Source organism: Paroedura picta, chromosome 5, assembly GCF_049243985.1.
Source record: "Paroedura picta isolate Pp20150507F chromosome 5, Ppicta_v3.0, whole genome shotgun sequence".
NCBI classification, from domain to species: Eukaryota; Metazoa; Chordata; class Lepidosauria; order Squamata; family Gekkonidae; genus Paroedura; species Paroedura picta.
Genome location: NC_135373.1, coordinates 73,045,555 through 73,070,157, shown reverse-complemented (window position 1 = coordinate 73,070,157; position 24,603 = coordinate 73,045,555). Strand labels below are relative to the sequence as shown.

General features: G+C 43.5%; 1 protein-coding gene across 5 annotated transcripts in view; it reads right to left on the bottom strand.

Annotated features, from left to right (window-relative positions):
- Positions 1-24,603, bottom strand: part of DOCK4 (dedicator of cytokinesis 4) — a 320,430-nt gene that overhangs the window by 155,722 nt on the left and 140,105 nt on the right. For all 5 annotated transcript variants that reach the window (XM_077338508.1, XM_077338509.1, XM_077338510.1 and 2 more), the window contains exons 9-10: positions 8,750-8,831; positions 6,921-6,981 (exon numbers count right to left, since the gene is read on the bottom strand). In XM_077338508.1, coding sequence (XP_077194623.1) covers positions 6,921-6,981; positions 8,750-8,831 — 143 coding nt within the window. The remainder of the gene's footprint in view (positions 1-6,920; positions 6,982-8,749; positions 8,832-24,603) is intronic.

Here is a 24,603-nt window from a genome sequence, read left to right as displayed (position 1 = left end):
CATGTGACTGCAAATAAAAACAAGAGCTTCTCTTTCTGATAATTGCGAATCTGAACAACTTATTGAACAACAACCATATATTCTCTTTGGCTGTTTCTTTTTCAGGCTATTTCTCACCTGTTTTTCTTTCCCTGTTCTTTCTTCAACTGACACCCTAAATTACTCTCATGGTCTTAACAGCTCTTGCATTTTTTAAACTTCATACCAATCATGCATAGCTAATCACATGCAAGTCAAACAGAAACAAAAGTCCTAACTGTCTCCCTAAATATTTGAACCTCTCACAGGCAACTTTAATCCCAGTTATTGATTTCTTGTAAACTTAAATTTATGATAGAAATCTGGATACACTATTTTGTTTTCATGGTGCACGTATGGAAAATAATTAAAATTACCTGACAAAATTATGATTATGAGATTTCTATGTGCCTTTCCCTCCAAAGGATACCTGACTTTACCTTTCCCCTATTATCATAACAGCAAACGTGAAAGGGAGGTTAGGATAAAAAGAAATGAGTAGCTCAAGATCACCCTGAAGCCACAGTATGTCTCCCCATTCCATATCTGACACTACATCATAGTTCTCTCTCTTCCTTCTAGGACTTGCAAAAGTGAAGCTGAAATGGGACTCACGGTTCCACCTCCCAGCTCTCTCTGCTCCCCTCCATTTGGCTCCATGCCTTTATTTATATCTAACAGTAGTTCAGAATCTTTAAATTAATGTTTTTAAATAAAAAAGGCAATCTTGAAAGTTTAATTTAAATTATTTATAGCAATGAATTTTATACCCTAGTTCTTACTGTGAGTGCACTTGCGTGTCCTTTACCTCATAATAAGCCAGCTCGAGAGCCAGCTTGGTATAGTGGTTAGTAGTGCAGACTTCTAATCTGGAGAGCTGGGTTTGATTCCCACTCCCCTACATGCAGCCAGCTGGGTGACCTGGGCTTGCCACAGCCCTGATAAAGCTGTTCTGTGACCTGCCTCACAGGGTGTCTGCTGTGGGAGGAGGAAAGGGAAGGCAATTATAAGCTGCTTTGAGACACCTTCTGATAGAGAAAAGCGGCATATATGATCCAGAAGTTACAGCTGGTGCAGAATGTGGCTGCCAAGGTCCTCACCAGGACATCATGGAGGGCCAGTGCTCTGATATCTGCATTGGTTACCAGTCTGTTTCCAGGTCAAGTTCAAGGTTTTGGTATTGACCTTCAAGGCTATACACGGTCTGGGTTCTGCTTATCTGCGGGACCGCATGGTTGCTTAGGCCCCCCGCAGGGCTCTTTGCTCATGGGTATGAATCTACTGGTAGTTGCAAGCCCTCGGGACATTCGCCTGGCCGTGACTCAGGCCACAGCCTTTTCAGTCCTGGCCCCAACCTGGTGGAATGAGCTTCCAGAAGAGCTAAGGGCCCTGCCGGAGTTGTCAGCTTTCTGCAGGGCCTGCAAGATGGAGATTGTCCGCCAGGTTGAGGCCAGGGCTGGATCCCAATAATCAATCTAAGATCCCCTCTGGCAACATCTGATAACATCTGACCGAATTGATACCTCACTCCTGCCAGTAGAATGGTAGGAAGGTCATGCCCACTCATGCCCAATCATTGGACCAAAGTTCTGACAGGGCCCGCCCACCCATCCCAGCCAGGGACAGTCTAGAGACATTGCTGCCAGTCTGTCCCTGACCACCGCTGGGAGAGGAGGTTAGTAGGGCTGTGGGGGAGAGGTAAGAACGTATGCTTGGGCAGGCCGCACCAGCCCTTTTCACCCCAAAGCTGTCCTAACTGTCACGTCCAATAACTTCACTCCCTTTGCCTCAGACCACTGATGCAACTGGCAGGTGGCTGGTGAGTGCGCTCCCTCCCCTCTACCTTCAGACCTGCAGGGAAACAGTCTCTGACACCCCCTGACTGAGGGGAGAGAGACGTTTCCAAGAGCATCACAGAGGAATCTGTGGGCATACTTGTGCTTTCCTTTCGGGGGGAGGAAGCTTTCCCCTTCTGCTGAACAGCTGATTGACAGGGAGGCCACAGAAAAGTCCCTTCTCATTTAAAATACTGCTCTGGGGGGGCCTTGCTGCTAGAGGTTAGACACAGCCAAGACATGTATATTTTTTCTTCTCAGCTCTCTGCAGATTTGAGGCCTACTGCACAGTGTTATTCTGCAGATAAAACTAGATGCTGTTGTGGAGGTTCTTTTGTCTCCTGTTTCATCTGCACAACAACCCTGTGCAGTAGGCCTCATTCTTTCAATTCAACAACAAGGGAGGCCTTAAATGTTTCTTCTCTACCACAACCCTGTCCAAAGTAGCCCCTTCAGCCTGGGGAGCTGATCTTTATACCCTGCAGATGAGCTGTAATTCCAGGAGCTCTCCAGCCCGCCCCCCCCCAGGAGGCTGGCTATCCCTAGGTTGGAAATATCCCTGGAGGTTTGGAGGTGAGATTTCAAAATCGGCCTTCAAAGGAGCCATTTTTGCCTGCAGAGCTGATCATTATAATCTAGAGATGAGCAGTGATATAGATACTTTGGTAGAGGCTTGGAGACTACAGTTGGGAGTGAGTGGTATGGGTGTGTCCCTCCTGGGCTATGGGCTATGGCCAGCCCTTACCAGCAACTGTTTATATTCTGGGGAGCAGACAGACAGACCAGCATCAGTCCTATGAGTCTGGAAAGTGCAGGAAGATCTAAATAAAGAATATTTACAGCCTGAAACTGTAAATAGTGAACAAGTAAATGGCTGGAGAGACATGGGAACCGAGGTGGTTTTTTAAGCTTGACCTGGCAAATAAAAAACCAGTATAAAAAACCTAAGGTTAAGATTGCTACGCACAGAGAGAACTCCTCTTAGGGTTGCCAGCTTCCATGTGAAGCTCTCTACCCCCCTCCCTCACAGGAAATCTGCTATGGGGAGAGGAAGGGAAGATGATTGGAAACTGCTGTGAGACACCTGTGGCCTGCTAGGTGACTGTGGCCCATTCCCAGTTCTCTCAGACCTCTTAAAGCCCCACATCCCTCACAGGTTGCCTATTGTGGGGAGACAAAGGGAAAAGGTGTAAACCGCTTTGAAACTCCTTTGGGTAGTAAACAACAGGGTACAAAAATCCTTCTTCAAAGGAACAACCATGAAAGAAGCATGTGGGCACATATCATTTTATCAAGAGTGAAAAATGGAGGCAGAAGGAGCAGGGTGGGCACCTGTGTACTAGGGCAGGGGGACATTTCGGTGGCTGTGGCCTAATTCACACAAGAAGAGAAATTATGCAGAACTGGGAGGAATTGGTTACTATGTAATCTCCCCCTAAGAAGAGTCTCCAGTCTCATTTTCCCTTCACATATCTGAAGACATGGCTCTGGAAAGCTCATCTGTAACCACTATGCCACAATTCCCAACGGTCAGTCCTCTCCCACACTTAATAAACAGTCCAAGCCACAGGTTCTTGACACCCATATCTCCACATCCATGGCCTCATTTGTCACCATGCCACCACAACCTCCCACACAACACACACATTCAACCTCATGCCCTCACAATTGGACAACTCCTGCTCTTCTTCTTCCCACCAACAATCTCTAGAGTCCATTGTATTCCTGGATACAACTGGCTTTTCCTCTAGTAAATGAATGAACGAACAAACAAACAAACAAACGAATGAATAACGCTGACTGGGGAGTAAAAGAGGGTGTAATTTTCTCCTGTCTATCATATACCCATCCCCCCAAAAATTATTATCCAAGCAGAAATGTACTAGGTCTCTAGGATGGAAACTAAGGGTTGTAACTCACATGGGAGATTTTAGTACCCCATTGTGGCAAATCAACAGGACTATGTCAACCGCAGAATCATAATCCAAGTAAGGGGGAGAGGAGTTGCAAGGACAGCAGAACCAGTACAATAGCGCCCAACAGTGCAACCCAGTGCCAATATGGCAGCAGTAAGAACCCAACAGAATGTTTGTGATCTAGGCCATCTGTAGCCACATTCAGACTCTTCACAACCACCAAAAGTAGTTAGTTGGACTCCATCAAGGGTTGACCATTGCACCAACTTGCCTGGGGCTTACCAACCCAACCACGGGACCTCCCATCTTAGCTGGATTTAACTTCAGTCAACTCTTCTTGAAACAGTCTACCAGGGCCTCCAAACAGCCAACAAATCTGGGGGTATAGATGGATGGCCATCCATCAACAGTTATAGCAGGATGTCATCTGCATTCTGATGACACCCAAGTGCAAAACTCTGGACCAGCTGGGCAAGGGGGCACATATAGATGTTAAATAACAGCAGAGAGCGAATAGCTCCCTGCAGGATCGTACAAATTAGGACATGTCGCTAGGACGTTCTCTCTCCTAGCGTCTCTTTCTGACCCCAATCACTGCAACTGCCATACCCCGTCTCATGTGCCTATCACTCCCAGGGGAGCTGAATATCCACCCAATGAGTATCATCTAATACTTCATCATAGCTAGGGGGGAACACCCCTCTTGGGGCGCATGCACTCAACTTGGAGAGCTCATCTCTCCAGCAAATTACCTCATCTGCCCCTTCTCGGTAGCATACACACTATGGGAACCATGTCTGCACATCCTGCAGCTGGCTCAAGAAAGAAGACCATGTGTTCATGAGTTATTTGGTCACAGGGATCACAGAGCCAGACTAGCCATCTCAGACAAGAGCAAATCTGTAGCTCTGTCTGGGAGATGATCATCCATTCTTCCTGGATGAATCAACTTTTTTTCTGAATTACCACAATCTCAGAGATTAGGGCAGTCAGAGCTCTCTTCTCCTCCATTGAGTGCTAAGAGCATGGCACAGTTCTAGTGAGTGTTCACATCACTGATTAAGCAGTGTTCAGTGTCTGCTTGAGTTCAGCAGCAGATGGGTGTCCTTTACACTGTGAGAGAAGTTACTCATAATATGCCAGTATTTCTGGAAGAGAGGCCTGAACACACAAGGCTCAGCATCCAAGCTGTGATTCTTTGCAGAACCCAGCCCCAAGTCAGGTGAAGAAAGTGGACTGAGCAGTGAGGAATTGACTAAAGTCCTATGCTGAAATTCAATTAATGTTAAAACAGACCCTTATTACTAAAAACTCTATTTAGCAGCATTCAGTAACTCCCACTTGGAATGCAGAACATCAAATCTCAACACCTTCCTTCCCAAAAAAACAACCTTCTAGAAATATATTCATAAGAAATGAAAGTTAACTTTGGAGTTCTTTAAAGTTTAAATCCATCCATTACCAGCTATTGAGTCTGGCCAAATATCTTTAACCGCTCCTGCGGTTAAATAAAAGAGTAAGGCCACCTGGGGAGGAGTTAGGGCGGGCCCTGTCCAGGATAAAAACTCAGAGGGCCCAATCAGGAGCCGCAAAGCGGCTCCTGATTGGGCCCTCCAAGTGTCCATCCAGGGCCAAGCAGTCAATGGGGAGGCACGTGAAGCGCCTTCCTATTGGCCCCTCACCAGGACAGACCAAAATTCCATTCACCCCGCCCAGTCTGGCTGCCACTCTGCTCTTGACCACCGCGGGGAGAAGAGGTCAGTAGGGCTGCCAAGGGGGATGAGAACAGAGGCTTGGCCAGGCTGTGCCAGCCCTTTTCACCCCAAGGCTGTCCTAACTGTCATGTCCAACTGTCACTTTGTCTCAGAACCCTGACAGAGCTGGCAGGAGGCTGCAGAGTGCTCCCCCTCCCCCCCTTCAGGCCTGCTGCGAAGGAGCCTCTGACAGGCCCTGACTGAGGGAAGGAGGCCTTTCCAGTGGCCGGGGGTTAGACACAGACAAGCCATGTGTCTTTCTTCTTTGCAACTCTCTGCAGGTTTGAGGCCACTGCACAGCGTTATTCTGCAAATTGGCTCTTTTGTCTCCTGTTTCATCTGCACAACAACCCTGTGCAGTAGGCCTCAACATTCAACCCCATGCCCTTACAGACTGGACAACTCCTCCCCTTCCTCTTCCCATTGCCAAGCTCTAGCACCCGTTGTATTCTTGGAGACAACGGGCTTTGCCCCTAGTACCCAAACAAATGCTGAATATTTTCAGCTTTATTCAGGATTATCTATACCAGCCTTTCTCAACTTTTTTACCATTGAGAAACCCCTGAAACATTTCTAAGGCTTTGAAAAACTCCAGAAGTGGTATGATAGTGCACAATATGGTTGAGAAGCATAACTGTGTACATACCTATCTGAGGCCCCTCCCCTTCCCACCCCCCACCAGATCCATAGTTGGCCATTTTAAGAGGGAAGGCAGGTCAACGTGACCTAATTGGTATTTAGTAAGGTGTTTTTTTTGGGGGGGGGGTTGGCTCAGAGCTGAATCCATACACCTACTTTTAATTATCATTTCAAGGTGATCCAAGCACAATTAGCAACTCTTAAAATCATAGAATAATAGAGTTGGAAGGGACCTCACGGGTCCTCTAGTCCAACCCCCTGCACTATGCAGGACACTCACATCCCAATCGCTCATTTACTGTAACGTGCCACCCCTTTGCCTTCACAGAATCAGCCTCTCCGTCAAATGGCTATCTAGCCTCTATTTAAAAATTTCCAAGAATTTCCAACTCTCCTGTTCTGAAACACAAAGTACACAACGTAATGTAGTAAAAATTGTTTCTGGACTTTAATGCCTCATATCAGAAGTGGCGGATGAATGGTCTCCTGCCAGGGATGTGAGATCCTTACCTATAGAAATTTAATAGGCCAGCAGAAAAGTAAATTAGAACATCCTGACTTGTAGCTTTCTGTGGGGAACAGTAAGCCATGTGATCTACCACTTGCAGTCTGAAACAGTTTTACTTCATGACAAGCAATTTGTCACAATTAGTTTGAAACAGACTATTACAACACTATTTTCATGGTGACCCAGAGGTGTTCACACAAGAGTAATCAAAATATTTTAACCAAAATGGTTTGGGAGAAAATGTGCATACCTATGCGTATAATATGAACAGTGATATAGATGTCCTTCCTGAGTTCACTGGTTCCTAAATCCTGCAGAGAATAAGAGCAGTCCACAATTAACATGTGATATGTCTATGATTTTTAAAAAACAAATATGAACTTTAATACAGTATTTGCTTGAACAAAACATGAATTTCCTATGCTTAGGATAGATTTACAGTTCTGTACAGGATTCTGACTGTATCCTATTCTATTGGACGTACCTAACTATAGCAGGTGAAATTACATTCTCTAAAATAAAATACTCCCAGAGGCTATAAGCAAGAAGATGGCAGGAAGTTGATATAGGATTACACATTAATTCTGGGGTAAGTAAATTAAGTCTGATGGCCTTACAATTCAATTCCGTTCTTGTTTACTTGAATGAAGTGAATTTCTATTCCATCAGACCTGCTCCTATGTCAAACCCTATTTAAATCTATTCTATCCTTAGAAAGCAAGTCCCACTGCCATTTGATTAAATATGTTAAAGATCTGGTTATGGAAGGCTAATTTGTTTTTGGAACAAAACTATTATTCAGAGAGGCACATCTCTCTTATCTGGTTAGTACAGTTTTATGCCATGATTCCTCCAAGGAGCTCAGAACAGCATACATTGTTCTCATTCTCCATTTTACCCTCACAGCAACCCTTTGAAATGGGTGAGGCGAAGCGGGAGTAACTGACCCAAGATCACCTAATGAGCTTCATGGAAAAATGGGGATTTGAACCCAAGTTACAGATATTCTAATAACATTCTAACACCACCCATGTTCAAGCTGTTCAGGAGGTCATCATATCTGTATACTTTGAAGGCTTGTGACTAGTGGGGTGGGTCCAACCATCCAACAAAAGAGCTGCTTGAGCCATTTGAATTGAGGGAAGACTCTAGACTTTTTGAAGACCTCAAATGAACCATAATGAAAGGAAGGGTATAAACATTTGAACGAATGAATGAATGAACGAACAAAAAATGAACTAACAAACAAACGAATTATCATCATCATCATCATCATCATTATTATTATTATTATTACTAGTAATAGGCCCGCTGTATGACGAATACAGCGGGCGCTAAAAACTTACAGTCTTGCGTGTCGGTATCTGGCGACGTCCTGATGGCGGGGGCTCTGTCGGGCGGCGGGGCCTCCCCCGGGCGGCGGTCTCACGGCAGTGGTGGCTCTCTGAGGCGGCGGCTCTCTGAGGTGGCAGTCTGATGCGGCGAGAGGCGCAAAGCGCCTCTCGCCGCATCAGGCCGCCAGGGGCTCCCTCAGGCAGCGGCCTGACGTGGCGAGAGGTGCAAAGCGCCTCTCACCGCATCAGGCCGGGAGCAACCGCAAGCCACGCTGCGCACGGCTCGCAGTTGCTGGGGCTGGGAATCAGAGGGACCAATCGGCAGGCGCAAAGCACCTGCCGATTGGTCCCTCCGATTGTCTGTCCAGAGGAAGGGTCCAATCCGGACACTTCCTCATCCCGAACACATCCCGCCCCAGAACCCCTTACCGCTTTATTTAGTCCGCGGCGCCACAGTGTTTAGATTATTATTCGAATGAACAAACCAACACTGTTCAGTGGAATGCTACAATCCACCTCAGTGAAGGGACACTGGGCCAAAGTGACTTTAGATCTTTGCCATTATGCATACTGCTTTGCTCTTATTAACTCATCTTATTATTAACTTATTAACTTGGGTATTACTGTCTGACCATTCACTTTGATTGTGCATTACTTTGGCAACTGGGCTACCAGCAAGAAAATACCATAACACACTCGTCATTTCTTTATATTATGAAATTAATTAAAATATGAAAAGACTCACCACAAAAAGAGAACAATGTCTTTCTGGCTTCTCTGGGCATTTTGGCAAGCCATTCCGGTTCAGTTTTAGGAAAAAACGTTCACTGTAAATAGAAAAGTAATTTAAATAGACCATGCTAAAATAATTTAGAAATTATTTCATTACATACCAAGGAAAACAATATATCAAAAACACCAGAATAACACTACAGCCTTTCCCTACAATTTTCAAATGAACAATGTCCTTCAGGATTCCAAACAGATCCTGCAACAATAAATTTTAACAGAGCAAGATTAATCCATGTACTATTTGATAAGACAGAATTTATTTAAGTTAAAAAAAATACAATGGTTGATAGCTGAAAGAGACACTTGCCAGCTTTAATCAAATCCATATGGGATCTCTTAAGCAATTTGCTGGATGAAACTGCAAACAATTAATACAACGCAATTTATAAGCATACATATAACTTTAGTAAAGGACCACAAATAAATCACAAAGTTCATTGGCCAAAACAATAAAGATTGTATTGCTTAGTCGAAACGGCGGTGCAAGGAAAATAATTGTACAGTGCAAATAAAATGTATGTAGTTACATTGTCCCTACATGTTTTGCATATGTTTCTTATGGGGACGAGAATTCTATATAAATGTATGGCCAAGGCAGTTCCAGCAGCAAAAGAAAGTTGTGGTGGTTTTTGCTCCAGGGCAGGCCTCTTCTTCAGTAGATTGCTTAGCAAAGCCAACAACAGTTGGGAAACTACAAAGTAAAAGAAGGAGACTACCAGGCAGCATATCTGTCCCAAACTACATGTATCTCTCAGTCATATTTGAGCAACATGTTTCCCATTTTACAAAATGCAGCTCCAGAGACTGGAAAGCAGAGCAGAATATCAGAGAAAGGGACAGAGAAGGTTCTTATCTCTTGGCCTGTGTGTCATTTCTTGTGCCCTTCACAAGGGATTGCGGATTTCATGGTGAAAAACCAAGCAAGGAACCACTTTCTAGAGGATATCTGGCACAGGGTTAAGCACCTATCCCTTACCCCATACCTCTATGATAGTCTTCTGATCTAGTTTGCAGCCTCCATACTGTACTCTACCAGGAAAAAAATGATAACTACAAACAAGCTATATATGACTCCATGTCATCAATAGCTTGGTCATCAATCCTTTAAAATCAACAGTATCAAATTTTATTATCTTGGCACCCAATTTTAGCTGCTGTCACATTAAACTTTGCTAGTAAGGTCAAAAAGTGAGCAGTCTTTTTTTTCTGTTTTACCTCCTTAACCTTTCAGTGTCCTTATGATGGAACTCCTAATAATTAAGAGATCACCCTGCACATTCCTTTTTAACTATAGCTTCCTCAGCTGTTTTCCTGGCTTTTGCCAAGGCCAAATGAGTACCACACATATGTTTCTCTCTCATATGCAACTGTAAAAATAACAGCTGGAACATCTATGGAAGTCTTTTAAGAGGCACAACAGACGTATAATATTTCATCTATCGTTCATGTACATTCTTAATGTACAAAAAGGTTGAACAATATGTCTATTGAGCTACATTTTAACAACATTATTAGCAATCTTATATTCCCTTTGGGACAATCACAGCTAAAGCAGAAACCATTTTGCTTCTGTAGCTCATTTACAACAGGCTAAAAACAGATATCATCTAATGCCTTATGGCAGGGGTAGTAAACCCGTAGTCGTCCAGATGTCCATGGACTACAATTCCCATGAGCCTCTGCCAGCAAGCGCAGAAGTCCATGGACATCTGGACGACCACAGGTTGACTACCCCTGCCTTGCTACCCCAGCAAGGTCTGATGGTGCATATGCCAAGTGGAGATGTTTGCTTGTTGGCCTGTCAGGGATAGGGATGCAGTTCAGGGTAAGCAAAGGTCAAGTTTCATACACATACAAAAATCAGGAAAAGGAAACACAATTCAGGTCAATTTCATACACAGCAGTACCAAGAAAGGGAACAAGAACTTAAGCAGCATTCATACATGAAGGAGAATGAGGCACCAAAGATTTGAAATGAATGGTACCAATTCCTGAGTGCATGGGGAGGGGCATACTGAATCAAGCTGTATGACAGTTTCTCGATTTCTGACACACCCTGCCTTGTTCTCATTCCAATACACATTTGGTTAAGAATGGATTGCCTATCTGTGATTTAGAGATTCTTATAATTAGGGTTTACATTCATGAACCAGCTCATGAATGAAAGAACGTGATGAATTTGGGCTGGTTCATGGTTCTCAAACTGAAAAGACAATGCAATTTCCCCTGAATTTTAAATCAGTTCAAGGTACTTCATAAAGAGTAGCAGTAGAGAGCAGAGGTTGCCTTCTGTTCCCTGCCACTCAACTTTGTTTATTTTTACAAGAAGCCATTTAAAAACTTTGTTTTCTGCTTCCTGCTCCCTGCTGCTTTTTTCAGGGAGTTCCCTACTTTATGATCCCTGCCACTTTGGGTAGGGAGCAAAAAAAAAAAAAGGTGTCAGAAACCAATTTGGTTCACAATTCAACCTCCCAATTCATATCTGTTTGTGATTCAGCCATAAACTAAAATGAGCCACAAAAATGCAGCTTCTGCCCATTCCTATTTATATCACAGAAACATATTTATATCATTTGACATCTCATAACGCTTGAGCTACCATGTTAAGGCATAGAAGCTTTTCCACTTTCCTTTCTGATAAGCAATCCTGATGCCTGTATCTTCTCTAGAGAGCTGGTCCACTAACTGCTAATTTTTTTAATAGTCATTTTGTTACCCAGTTGGAATCATGTTGTTTGAGAACACATCTAATCATTTGGATTCCATGGAAGTTGATATTTTCTGCTAACAGCGATCTGGAAAAATTTTGAGAGTCATCCTCAGCAGATCTACTCAGAAATAACGCCCCATGTGTTCCATTGGGATTTACTCTCAGGGAAGGCAGCATACGGTTGCAGTCTTTACTAAGCTGCTGAAAAAGAAGTGGTTAATAAACTCTGCTATCATCTGCATGTGTGGAAATCACTTTTTAAATTAAAATTAAATTTAATTAATTAAAATTAAAACATCTATAAAAACCGAAGTTTACAATAAACTTGAAGCCATTTATACTTTGCACCTATGCAGAAATGTTTTAGAAGTAGCAGGTTCTAATGATCAGTATAAATTATGAATCCATATTCTACACTCCATTTGATATTGTATTATCCTAGAGAAAAACACACATATATGAAAAGGCTACAAAATTACCCAACTATTTTCGAGCTTAGATGCAACATAAACCATCCAGAAAAATATTACAGTGCTTTAATTTCCAGAATGACATGACTACCTCCCTTTAACCTTTGTTTTTTAGAAGGAAAGCAAGGTTTCTGCAAGTTGAAGGAATCAAAACGATACACTTTTAATCAGGTGTTACGTATAAATTTAGCTGTCTATCGCTTACTTAGCAGGCTTGCTTTACAAGTGCTTTTGTTAAGGGTTCTTTTCCAAATCCTTGCTGCAGCACTTCTCTGCCTCCAGCCACAAACTTCACTAATTGATTATTGTTGTCATCTGGCCGATCATCATCTATGGTTTCATTTATCTAAAGTGTACTGTCTCTACTTCTATAAATTGGCTCCCAAAACATAAATAAACTAGATTTAAAGCTCATTGTATCGCTAAATAGAATGGGTGCTAGCCACCCCCACCCTGGAGCAAAGCCCCAAAGCCTCTTTCCTGGCCCAAAGCCTCTTTTCCGTGGCCTCCCAGGCGAGCCGGCGGCTTGGGGGCCGGGAAAGAAGCAGGGCTGGCACATATCCAACGCACTGGCCCTGCCTTTTTCCTGGTCCCTAAGAATTTCTCGCCCCCTCCCATTGGAGCCGGGGGGCTTCAGGGCTGGGAAAGAGGCAGGGCCAGAATGTCTCTGATGCGCAGGCCCAGCCTCTCTCCCGGCCCCGAAGCTTCCTCTCTCCCGCCGCCTCTCAGCCAAGGCCCACCACCTACCTGGTGTGGTGGTGGGCAGGTGGGTAATGGCGGCCGTGGCCTGAAGGTTTGCGCCTCCCAACTCGTCAGACCGGGGCCAAGGGGCCAATCGCAAGCCACGCTGCGCACGGCTTACAATTGGGCCCTGGGCGCTGGACTGACAATCGGTGGGCCCAATCGGGAGGCGCGATTGGGCCCTCTGCTCATCAGTCCGGGGGAAGGGGCCAATGGGCACCCTTACCCATCCCGGACAGGGCCCACCCCAAAGGCCCTTACTGTTTTATTTATACCGCTCCCGCAGAGCAGTTAAAGATTTATTTGTGCAATATTAGAAAATCATCTTGTTGTTGTTAGAGTAACTTTGTACCACTTACTCTTCCCCAACTGAAGCTAATTCACAGGGTCCTTGCTGTTATGGTGATAAAGGAGAAAAGAACAATATTGTAAGCCACTTGAGGTCCAAACTGGGGAGAAAAGTGGGGTATAAAAATAAATAAATACATACATTCATACATAAGTAAATCTTTCCCCTCTTAATAAAACAGTAAGGGGTGTTGGGGTGGGCTCAGTCCGTGATGAGGAAAGGCAACAATTGGTCCCATGGCCCTGGACTGACAAGCGGAGGGACCAATCGGAAGGCACAAAGCACCTTCCGATTGGCCCCTTACCAGGACAGACCAAAATTCCATCCATCCAGGGGCAATCTGGAGAAATGGCTGCCAGTCTGTTCCTGACCACCAAAGGGAGAGGAGGTCAGTAGGGCTGCCAAGGAGGGTGAGGCTTGGACAGGCTGTGCCAGCCCTTTTCACCCCAAGGCTGTCCTAACTGTCATGTCCAACTGTCACTTTGTCTCAGAACCCTGACAGAGCTGGCAGGAGGCTGCAGAGTGCTCCCCCTCCCCCCCTTCAGGCCTGCTGCGAAGGAGCCTCTGACAGACCCTGACTGAGAGGAAGGAGGCATTTTCCTTCAGAGAGCAATGCAGGGGAGCCTGAGCGCATTCCTTTTAAGGGTGGAGAACTTTCCCCTTCTGCCAAACAGTTGGCTGACAGGGAGGCCACAGAAAAGCTCTTTCTCACTTAAAATACTGCTCTGGCCGGGGGTTAGACACAGCCAAGCCAAGTGTCTTTCTTCTTTGCAAGTCTCTGCAGATTTGAGGCTACTGTACAGCGTTATTCTGCAGAAGAAACTGGCTCTTTTGTCCCCTGTTTCATCTGCACAACAACCCTGTGCAGTAGGCCTTAAGTCTTTCAATTAAACAACTATCACCTATGTGGGAGGCCTTAAATGTTTCTTCTCAAGCAGAACCCTGTCCAAAGTAGCCCTTTCTGCCTGGGGACCTGATCTTTATACTCTGCAGGTGAGCTGTAATTCCAGGAGCTCTCCAGGCCCCGCCTGGAGGTTGGCTACTCCTGGGTTGGAAATATTCCTGGAGGTTTGGAGGTGAGACTTCAAAATCGTTCAAAGGAGCCATTTTTGCTTGCAGTTGGGAGGGAGTGGTGCAGGTGTATCCCTCCTGGGCTATGGGCTATGGCCAGCCCTCACCAGCAACTGTTTGTATTCTGGGGCACAGACAGGCAGACCAGCATCAGTCCTCTGAGTCTGGAAAGTGCAGGAAGATCTAAATAAATACTTACAGCCTGAAACTGTAAATAGTGACAGGGAGAGGAAGGGAAGATGATTGGAAAATGCTTTGAGACACCTTAGACCTGCTGGGTCACTGCGGCCCATTCCCAGTTCTCTCAGACCTCTGACAGCCCCACATACCTCACAGATTGACTATTGTGGGGAGACGAATGGAAAAGGTGTTTGTAAACTGCTTTGATACTCCTTTGGGTAGTAAACAACAGGGTACAAAAATCCGTTCTTCTAAGGAGCAACCATGAAAGAAGCATGTGGGCACATAACATTTTATCAACAGTGAAAAAATGGAGAAGGAACAGAGTGAACACCTGTGTACTGTGACTACTCCATGTGTGTTAGGGCAGAGGGGCATTTTGGTGTCTGTGGCCTAATTCCCACAAGAAGGGAAATGACGCAGAACTGGGGGGAATTGGTTGCCATGTAATCTTTCCCTAAGAAGAGTCTCCAGTCTGATTTTCCCTTCACATATCTGAAGACATGGCTCTGGAAAGCTCATCTGTAACCACTATGCCACAATTCCCAAAGGTCAGTCCTCTCCCACACTCAACAAACATTCCAAACCACAGGTTCTTGACACCCATATCTCCACACCCATGCCCTCATTTGCCACTATGCCACCACAACCTCCCACACAACACACACATTCAACCCCATGCCCTTACAGACTGGACAACTCCTCCCCTTCCTCTTCCCACTGCCAAGCTCTAGCGCCTGTATTCTTGGATACAACGGGCTTTGCCCCTAGTACATAAATAATTACCATAGTGGAAAGTCTGATCACCTTCCGGTAAACTAGAGAAAGATACCTGTGATATTGTTACATATTCTCTATATCCTCAAGGGGAAATAACTGGGAGAGAGTCCATGCAATTTATCTGCTGCCAAATGGCAGATAGTGATAAAATGTTCACATTTTTTAAATATGTGTGTGTGGGGGGGTCCTTACATATGGTAGGACAGAACCTTCTCCTCGCTATATTAGTTTTGTAGGTGGAAAATGCAAATGATGTCCACAAGTAAAAGTATTCAAATATGTACAATTTTGTCTGGTATCAAAAGTGATACACACTGTTGTTTCCTTAAGGCTAAGCATCAAAATAACAAGGCTGCATATTTTCAAACAAGAGTGCAGTTTAATAAGTCCAGCTCTTTCTCTGTCATGAGTTGCAATGAGAACAACTTCATTTCTCCCTGTTTGGACATTCACCAATAACACACTGGCCGGGATTAAGGAAACAGTCCTGCCAAAGCATCACACATGCCAGTAGCAGATGAATCATACAGAGCTGCTGATCAGGTACAGCAAGCCAAAGAAATTTTGGGACATTTTTACAGGGTCAGGTTCCTTGGGAACTGGCCTGTTATTGACCGTTTATGCACTGGGACCTTCACTGCCCCACCCCCCTGTCAGGAGCACAGATCGGGGGTGGATGAGGTGCACCAGGCCAAATGCTCCTCCATGTGGGTGCAGGAAGAGGTGGGGCAACCTGCCACAAGTAAAACTCCAGCCTGCAGCCCGGCATGAAACCTCCAGTGCATAAACGGTCATTGAGAAACCTAAAGGAGAAACGGCCACACAAAACAAAAAATAATATCATTCTAAACCACTTCCAGTGTTGACAGAAACAGCATACATGTTTAGCCTCCCAAGTTTGCCTTGTGACAGCCTATTACAGAACTTCCACTGTTTCACCATCTCTGGCCACCTTGAAAATTGTCTCTCTCTCTCTCTTCCTTCAAATTAAAACCAGTTTTAGCTATCATTCTGACAGGCAGCATGAATTCCCAACTAGCTTTGATTTTCCATTAGCAAGTGCTAACTCTCCATAAGCTTGGGCTTTTCTGGCTACAGTTCTGACTTTATGGAACTACGTGCCTAAAGAGGTCAAGAGAGAGCCATTGTCATTATTGGATTATACAGAACTTTCCGCTGATTTGTATGTGATTCTTTGTTGAAGATTGTTTCTACAGCAATTTGATTTGGGGAAAAAATGGTCATGAAAAACAGTAACCTTGACTATTTTTTTAATGGAACTGTTTATGTCTGTAGCATATTTACTGTAAGCTAAACTGAACTGGGGAGGGGGAGAGGAAATGTTTTGTGGTAGGATAGTGTGGAGTACAACAATGTCAACCTATTAACCCCCACCCCAACAAATTTTTTTACCCTATCGATGCCATAGAATTTTATATTTTAACCATGGCTTTGTGTGGCTTGAATGAAAAGAAATCCTACAGACGTGTAGCAAACATTTTGTTTCTTTGTGCCTCTTTGGCCAGTATCCCTATCAGTATCATGTTGTAGTAACCTATTCTCTGGCTTAAATGTTTACAAAAAGTACATGTAAATCAGTATCCTCAACACTCCCCCCTCAGTTGGCTTTTTTATTTTGAGGGAAAGCATAAATGAATAATGGCAGCAAATACATGACTGGAAAGAGTGTTTAACCCTCTCCCTGCTTTTTTCTGTCCCATCTCAAGGCCATTTTCTCCATGTGCAATAATTTTGTGAGTGTATGTGCAGAAAGGATCACTGGCAAAAAGCTAAAGTGATGGGCAGCACCATGGTCAATTTATAGCATCTTTTAAATGACACCAGAAGTAACATACAACATTACATACCAGCAGTAGAATTAATTAAATAATAGATAAAAGCTAAGAACCAAAAACTGGGGAATGGGACCATTGCTGAAAATCCAGGTAGTACCTGGCAGGAAATCTTTCTGCAAACCAGCAGTTCAGCAAATTCAGCAGGAGGAGATACCAGTCCAGTAGAGGCATACAGTCAGAGTAGTTCAGTAGTTCAGCAGTGGAATAGACTGCCTAAGGAGGTGGTAAGCTCCCCCTCACTGGCAGTCTTCAAGCAAAGGTTGGATACACACTTTTCTTGGATGCTTTAGGATGCTTTAGGCTGATCCTTTGTTGAGCAGGGGGCTGGACTAGATGGCCTATATGGCCCCTTCCAACTCTATGATTCTACGATTCTATACACAAGCTGTGCACTGCGTAAAATCCAAAACGGTGAAAATTTAATGCTGACCCCCTTCATGCCTCAGGATTCTTTTTGAGAAACCCTTCCAGTTGCTACAAGACCGTGGGACTTCTTTTCCTTCAAGCCACACAAAGCCAGGCTAGACAAGTGTCATTCAGGGTAAAAATATAAAATGCTGCCAAACCTTTTTTATTTATAGCTTCTCTGTTCATTGGTGCTGCTGAGGCCTTCATTTAATTTTTAAGTGAAGTGAGATTGTAAAGAGAAGAAAACTGGATGAAGAGTTTTTACACAGTGAAAAGTGTAACAGATAAACAAAATTCAATTTATTGCAAAAAGGGCATGTTTGTTTGTTTTAAATGAGAGTGAAAGTTCTGGTTTAATGTAAGTGATAGTACTTAAAACCAGGGTTCATTGTGCTCATCCTTGAGAAAGAGAATGTCCAAATAAATCCAGAGAAACAAAAAAAAAGATAATAAAATAAATGAGGACGTCTGAACATGGGATCTTAATAATTTAAAAGCACAAAATATTCAATAAATAAAAATCAGTAACGTGAATAAATTAGAGACTTTCATTGTCTGTGTCCTTGGTGTCCCCGCTTGCCAAGCATGTCTGTACTGCAAACATCTGAAAAATCTGTTTCCTTTGAAGTACTGTCATTGGTTTTGCCTTAGGGCTTCTAAGCACATGACAGCAGAAATATGGTATACACGGTTGAGGTCAGCTACTACCTTATGAGAAATGAGAGAAGAAAAACAGCAAGTTTATGTCCTGCTTTTCACTGTCTAAAGGAATTCCAAAGTGGCTTACAAACACCTTTCCTTTCCTCTCCCCACAACAGACACCCTGTGAGGTACATGGGCCTGAGAGAGTGCTAAGAAAACTGCTCTGTGAGAACCACTCTATGAGATTTCTGTGAAGTTGCCATTTAAGAAATCTCTAGCACTGAAGGAGACAATGCAAGCAGATCAGTAAGGAATTTATATTGCAAGATGAATCTGCAAGGCTTTTTTTAAAAAAAATTAAAATGCATCTAGAGGAGATGTATATTGCAACACTGAAGAGAGAGTGCGCAGCCTATATGTATACATACATCTGTTCCACAAAATATATTTCTGGTAAGGCCTTGGAGGAGGAGCGTATCTCATGGCTTAAGTGCTACTCAGAGCTTAACACCCATTCAGGGCGGCTGTCCCATCCACTGAGTGCCTCCTCCAACCAGCTTGACTTTCTGTCCAGCAGCCAGCCAATCACCTTCCATCCCCCAACCTTGACCACCCCCTTTTCCTTCCACTTCCCTCCGAGGCTCAGAGGCTGCAGATCTCTGCTGCATAAGAGCTGCCCCTGCCGGTGAGTTCCCTTCCCGGGGGCCTCGAGCCTGCAGACTTTCTAGTTCCTGGGGAGGAGAGGCCATCCACAGAGTTCTTGCACTTACCCACCCCAATCTAGCGCCCCTTGTATTCCTGACTGCCACAGGCCCCATAAGACCTTCAGTGGTATTATACAGAAGTCTGGTTAACAGTAATAAATAAAATTGATACAATTCCAGATAAAATATTAACTGCAACTCTGACGAGCAAACTCAACATTTGGGGAAAAAAACCCGGCTATCTTCTCAAATCTCTCAAGTACAGCATTGACAAGAAGATTATGATACATATATGGGGAAGCTATTCCTTAGGGCACAAGCAGATGATTGCTAATAATTTGGCTGACTAATCTCATTTTGAATCTCTTCTCACTGCATGAAAGGGAGGCTGTCATTCACAGAAGGCATGACGTGGCTTAAAACCAAGAGATGAGTTATGACAGATTCCCCAATCCTGTAGAAATGCAGAACTGCCTCAGCCAAGAGGTTAACCTGCTCAGACAGTTTCACTTGGGGCCCTGGACACAGATCAGCAATCACAAGGTATACTATAATTTCTGTTTCAATTGTCATTCAGCTGACAAGGGTATTTTTTGCAGTTCTGTCTTTCTACTTTGTGTAATAAGTATCTGGGGATTTTCTACTTTGATTTCTGTTAGTATTTCATGGCATTTTGCTAACCGCTTCAAGTTTAAGTGAAGGAGATGACAAAAAATTTAAAATCCATATATTTATCTTGAAAAACCCAGATACTTGCCAGCCTCAGAGATCTTCACTCTGGAATTTGTTCACACTAGTCTTTTTAAGGAAAATCTACAACTAAATGTCAACAGGGGATCCTGGCACATTAAAAAAAAAATAGTCCAACATGGTTATCATTTGGGGGGCAAGCTTTGGGTAATACTAAAAGTATAAGTTCAAAAGAGGCATTACACTGGAGGGCAGTATAGCCAAACATCAAAGTTCGATATTAATTTGCAAGATAGCCCTTCCTCCAACAAGAAAGTTCAGAATGTCAGCCGTAACTGTCAGAAAGGCAGCTCTGGACAGCTTTGCAATTTGCAATAATGTAAATCAGGCATAAAAAATGTAGGTCACTGCTTGGAGCTGAAATAATCCCACACACACATACTCAATTGTATAGCCCTTGACAGATTTTTTTCTATATGCACAAGAATATTAAAAAATCAGCAGAATACGTTCATTGAAAAAGATCATCCTATACATGCAAGTCAAACCAAGAGCCCTTTTCTTCAACAGGAGTATCTCGAATAATTTTACTATAAAAGTAAGTCAATATCAGTAGCACTCAGACTAAGCTACTAAGACAAAGATTTCTGCATATCCACCCATCTCCTTTCACGCTCTATAAATCAGTTCTGCTACACTACAGATGCTGACAACTACTGAGAGGAGCTGCCAGAAATAGCTTACTTGCAGTTAGTAAACAAAACAGATGCTTCAAACAACTTCTCCCGATTAGACTAATTAAAGCCAAGTACAGATATACAGAGTTACTAGAGAGCAGCCCTACACCTTACATAGGATATGTTTGCTGCATATTCACTTGTATATTCCCTGCAGCAAAATTGTCATCTCTGTGACATACATGCCCATCTTTAAACATCTTTGTACATGAGAGCAGCTGCTCTGACTGAACCAGGATCACCAGAGTTTAAAGCAGGCACGCAAAGATGGAGCTTCATTCATCTGATACAGGACACAAACTAGACAGCACATTGCATGATGTGTGGAGCTATGCTTATTTAAGAAAAGCATACACAATTCTGTCTTTAGAGAATGAAAGATTTCTATAACTCTTCTCTGTTTTCTATAGAAAAAGTTCCTGAGCTAGAAATCCCCACTTCTATGACAATTTTCAGTTCAGCGGACTAACTTGACCTGGTTCCATTCCACATATGTTGGATAATACAATTTCAATGCACTTTTGCAGCAGGACTTTCCTATCAGAACAGGAAAATCCACTTCTAAAGGGCACAGAAAGTGCATTATCCACCATGATCAGAATAGGCCCTGGATAACCCAGGCTTGCTGGATCTTGTCAAATTTTGGAAACGAAGCAGGGTGGTCTCTAGTTAGTATTTGGATCGGAGACCACCAAGGAAGGGATGCTACACAGAGACAGGCAATAGCAAACTGCCTCTGTTCATCTCTTGCCTCAAAGCCGTGTGGTTGCAACTTGATAGCAAAAAAAGGTGATTCACAATTTCATAATTCATTTCTTAGTTCATTTGTTAGAAGCCGCAATTGAGACCACAGAGGCCAGCAATGTGAGAGGCTGCTAAAATGCCCTAATACTTGTGAAAAAACCCACCACCCACACAAACACTAGATTCCTGGACCAAGATGTGAGGCTCGTTATGAGAATTTGAACAATTACTTCTTCACTTCAAGATGTGAATTGTTTCCGAAGGTACAGGAATGCCAGCACGCTTCAATGGATTGTAGTAGATAAGATTGTGCCTTAAACTTTCCATTCTTTGGGGAAGCTGTACAACCTCTAGAGACTAGAAATCTTGAAGACAGCTTGCCAGATCCTGACCTCCATGCTATAGCAAGGCTGCAATCTTAAAGATGCTTTCTGAAGATTAAGCCACACTGAATAACATGACTAAATCTGTTTACAATTGCTCCCTAAAGCTGTGACTACCACCTATGGACCAAGATGGGGGCAGGCTCACTAGTGTAGCATTTTGATGAGACTTTTAAAGCCTTGTTAAGCTATATGAAGGCCCAAAGATGATTGTAAAGGGGCTAAAGGGGAAAAGGGAGGAGTAGGAAAGTTGCGCTCTGTAATTTAATTTGGATGCAACCCACTAGATATATTAAAGAATTAACAGTAGGAGGAATAAGTGAAAAATAAAAAAAGGATTTGATGTTTTAGAGGAATAAACTAGTTTTAAGCAGACTCAATAAATGATAGATCTATGTTCATTTAAGGACAATGTGATATGTGACAACAGTGGTGCTAAATTGATAGAGAGCAGCAGATTAACCTGACACAGAGCGGGCCAGGAACAAACAGCTATAATGGGACTTTCATATCATATTGACACAAACCTGCAATGTACACATGAGAATAGAAAATCATATTTCAGCAGCATCTTTCACAATAAGGAATTGCTAAGAATTTCTAACCTCATTTGTGCTATACTGAGAGATAGAAAGAAATGAAGAATTTACTCTTTTCTGACTTAAAAAAAAACTGCATGGGAGGTTTTACCACATTTCTTTGCTCATGTAGATTATTGCCACAAAGCTCAAGACAACCCCCTTCCAATAGTTATAGAAAATTTAATATTCTAAGCAAATCATTATACCGGATGACTATGACCTCTGTTTTTAATACTGTCTTTATGATTTAACAGCTGGGTAGTAGTCTTACAGGGTGTTTTATTATATTGTTTCAGGATGTTATGAGCTGCTTTAGAGTTATTTAAATACATTATGAAGCAAGCAAACAAATCATGTGCAATTTTTGTAAAGCTCAATGATTTCTGTACAAAAACATTTGAAACATTGAAAAAACTTTTATTCTGTCTTTCTTCCTTGCAACAATGCCCACCCATTCAAAGGTTTTTGAATAACTTACTTAATGGTTATTCATGAGATCTGTAATGTAAAGTTAGAACTAGATCCCAAATGGCTATTATTGGATTTACCTTCTTGTAAGGACACTGATACATCAAAGCATATTTCAGCTTTATTGATTACAGCACATTTGTTTTTTTCAACAAAGAAGGATAAATCTCTATCTTTAACACTATGGAAGGTTAAAATTTGTTTTCTTGTGGTTAAGGAGAAGATCTCTTTAATGGTTAACCTTTTAAATTCAGGTTTTTAAGGGGTCTCTCTCTTTTTGGAGAAGTGGATGTCTCTTATTTGGAGGAAATGAAATGTCATAAAGGTGGGAAAATCCTCTCCAAATTTAGATTTTTTTCCATAATTATTCAATCTATATTTCCTGAAACAGTGTATATTATTTGCTTTTTTTTTAGTAATGAGGACTTAACATTATGTCCATAGTTTTCACTTCATTATATTTGTCACGTTCTATTTGATTTTATGTATGTTGGAATTCATTTTGTTGGCCATGTTCATACAGTTCTCATTCAGCACTGGCCTAACTCAGTTCAGTACAGCAGGGTGGTGACATGATATGCTTTCAGTTTATATATGAGCATTTTGGCACTATAGTGATAGAAGAAAAGAAAAGGGCAATTTCACATTATTTTCTCCAGTGACACTCCTGAACCACATGGCTAAAGTCTATGCATGTCCCACAACCCCAAGAATCAGAGAAGTACGTCTTGGAGACTGAAAGAATTGCTAGTAGAGGAGAACAAAGAAAAGACCTGTACTTCATGATACCATGGAGCTCTGGATCTAAACTATATATAGCATGGGTTTTTACTTATTATACTTTATAAATTAAAATATGACAATATGTTGAATGGAAGTTCATACCCTCTAGATCAGTGGTCCCCAACCTTTTTGAGGCTGGGGACTGGCAGGGCAACTGCCCACCCGCGCATGTCGCGCATGCGAACCCGCGCATTGTGCATGTGCGGCCAGGCCGTGCTTGCGCACATGCGCGGGCACGGCCCTGATTCCCTCTCCCACCTCTCCCGCAGTAAGAAGCTTCCCGGGCCGCAAGCTTGCGGCCTGGGAAGTTTTTTACTGCGGGGGGGCGGGGAGAGGGAGCCGCGGCCCAGCGCCAAGGCCTTCGCGGCCCAGCACCGGGCCGCAGCCTGCGGGTTGGGGACCACTGCTCTAGATCCCAGATTCTCACTGTCAGTGTGGGCCATCAAGATGTGTGACAGACACACAGTACCCAAGTTGACAAGATGGCCTATCATAATGCCTTGGGATTAACATTATGATGAGAGTCAATAAGAGGCAGTGAGATGTTCAGGTCAGTGGTCTATGTAAGCCATGAACTCAGCTAAGAGCCTTGGCCAAGTCTCAGCATAAGTTCTTCAGTAAATACAATGACAATGGTAATAATGACCAATGATCTACTATGCAGACAGACCATATAAATGCAATATTTAGAATAGGACAAAGCATCATTTAGAACAGTGGTCCCCAACCTTCTTATCACCAGGGACCGGTCAACAGTTGACAATTGTACTGAGGCCCAGGGGTGAGGGGAGTCTTTTGCCGAGGGACGTCGCAGCCACCACCTGAGCCACTGCTCCACTTGCTTTCCTGCCAGCACACCTGACTTCCTGCCACCCGCTGGGGGGCACTGCCAGCCGCAGCTGCGCAGTGCCACACCAAGGGGGAGCCCCAGCCATGGTGGCCACTGGAGAGCACCAAAGGTGAGCCAGTGGCAGAGTGGCAGGGCAGCCCCTGAGGCAGCAGCCAGGGAAAAGGATCAGGAGGATCCACGAACTGGTACCGGTCTCCGGACTGGGGGTTGGGGACCACTGATTTAGAAGATGAAAAAGTCACAGTCAATTACTTTCATTCTTCTCCATGGACCATCTTGTACCAATTCAGAAAATTCAGAAAATTGGAAGATAAGCAGAAGGATGTGGATGCTGCACTTTGTGAGCAGGATGTGGATGCTGCACTTTGTGAGCAGCTTGAGAAAATATCCAAGCGGCAGGACCTTGTCATCATGGGTGACTTCAATTTCCCAGATGTGTGCTGGGAAACAAATTCTGCGAAGCGTCCTCAGTCATGCAACTTTCTGACCTGCCTGGCTGACAATTTCATTTATCAAATGGTAGATGAACCCACAAGAGGTTCAGCCGTACTGGACTTAATACTGACCAACAGGCAAGAGTTGGTGGATGAGGTGAAGGAGGTGGGGACCCTAGGGGGAAGTGACCATGTCCTCATAGAATTCCTTTTGAGATGGGGAGCC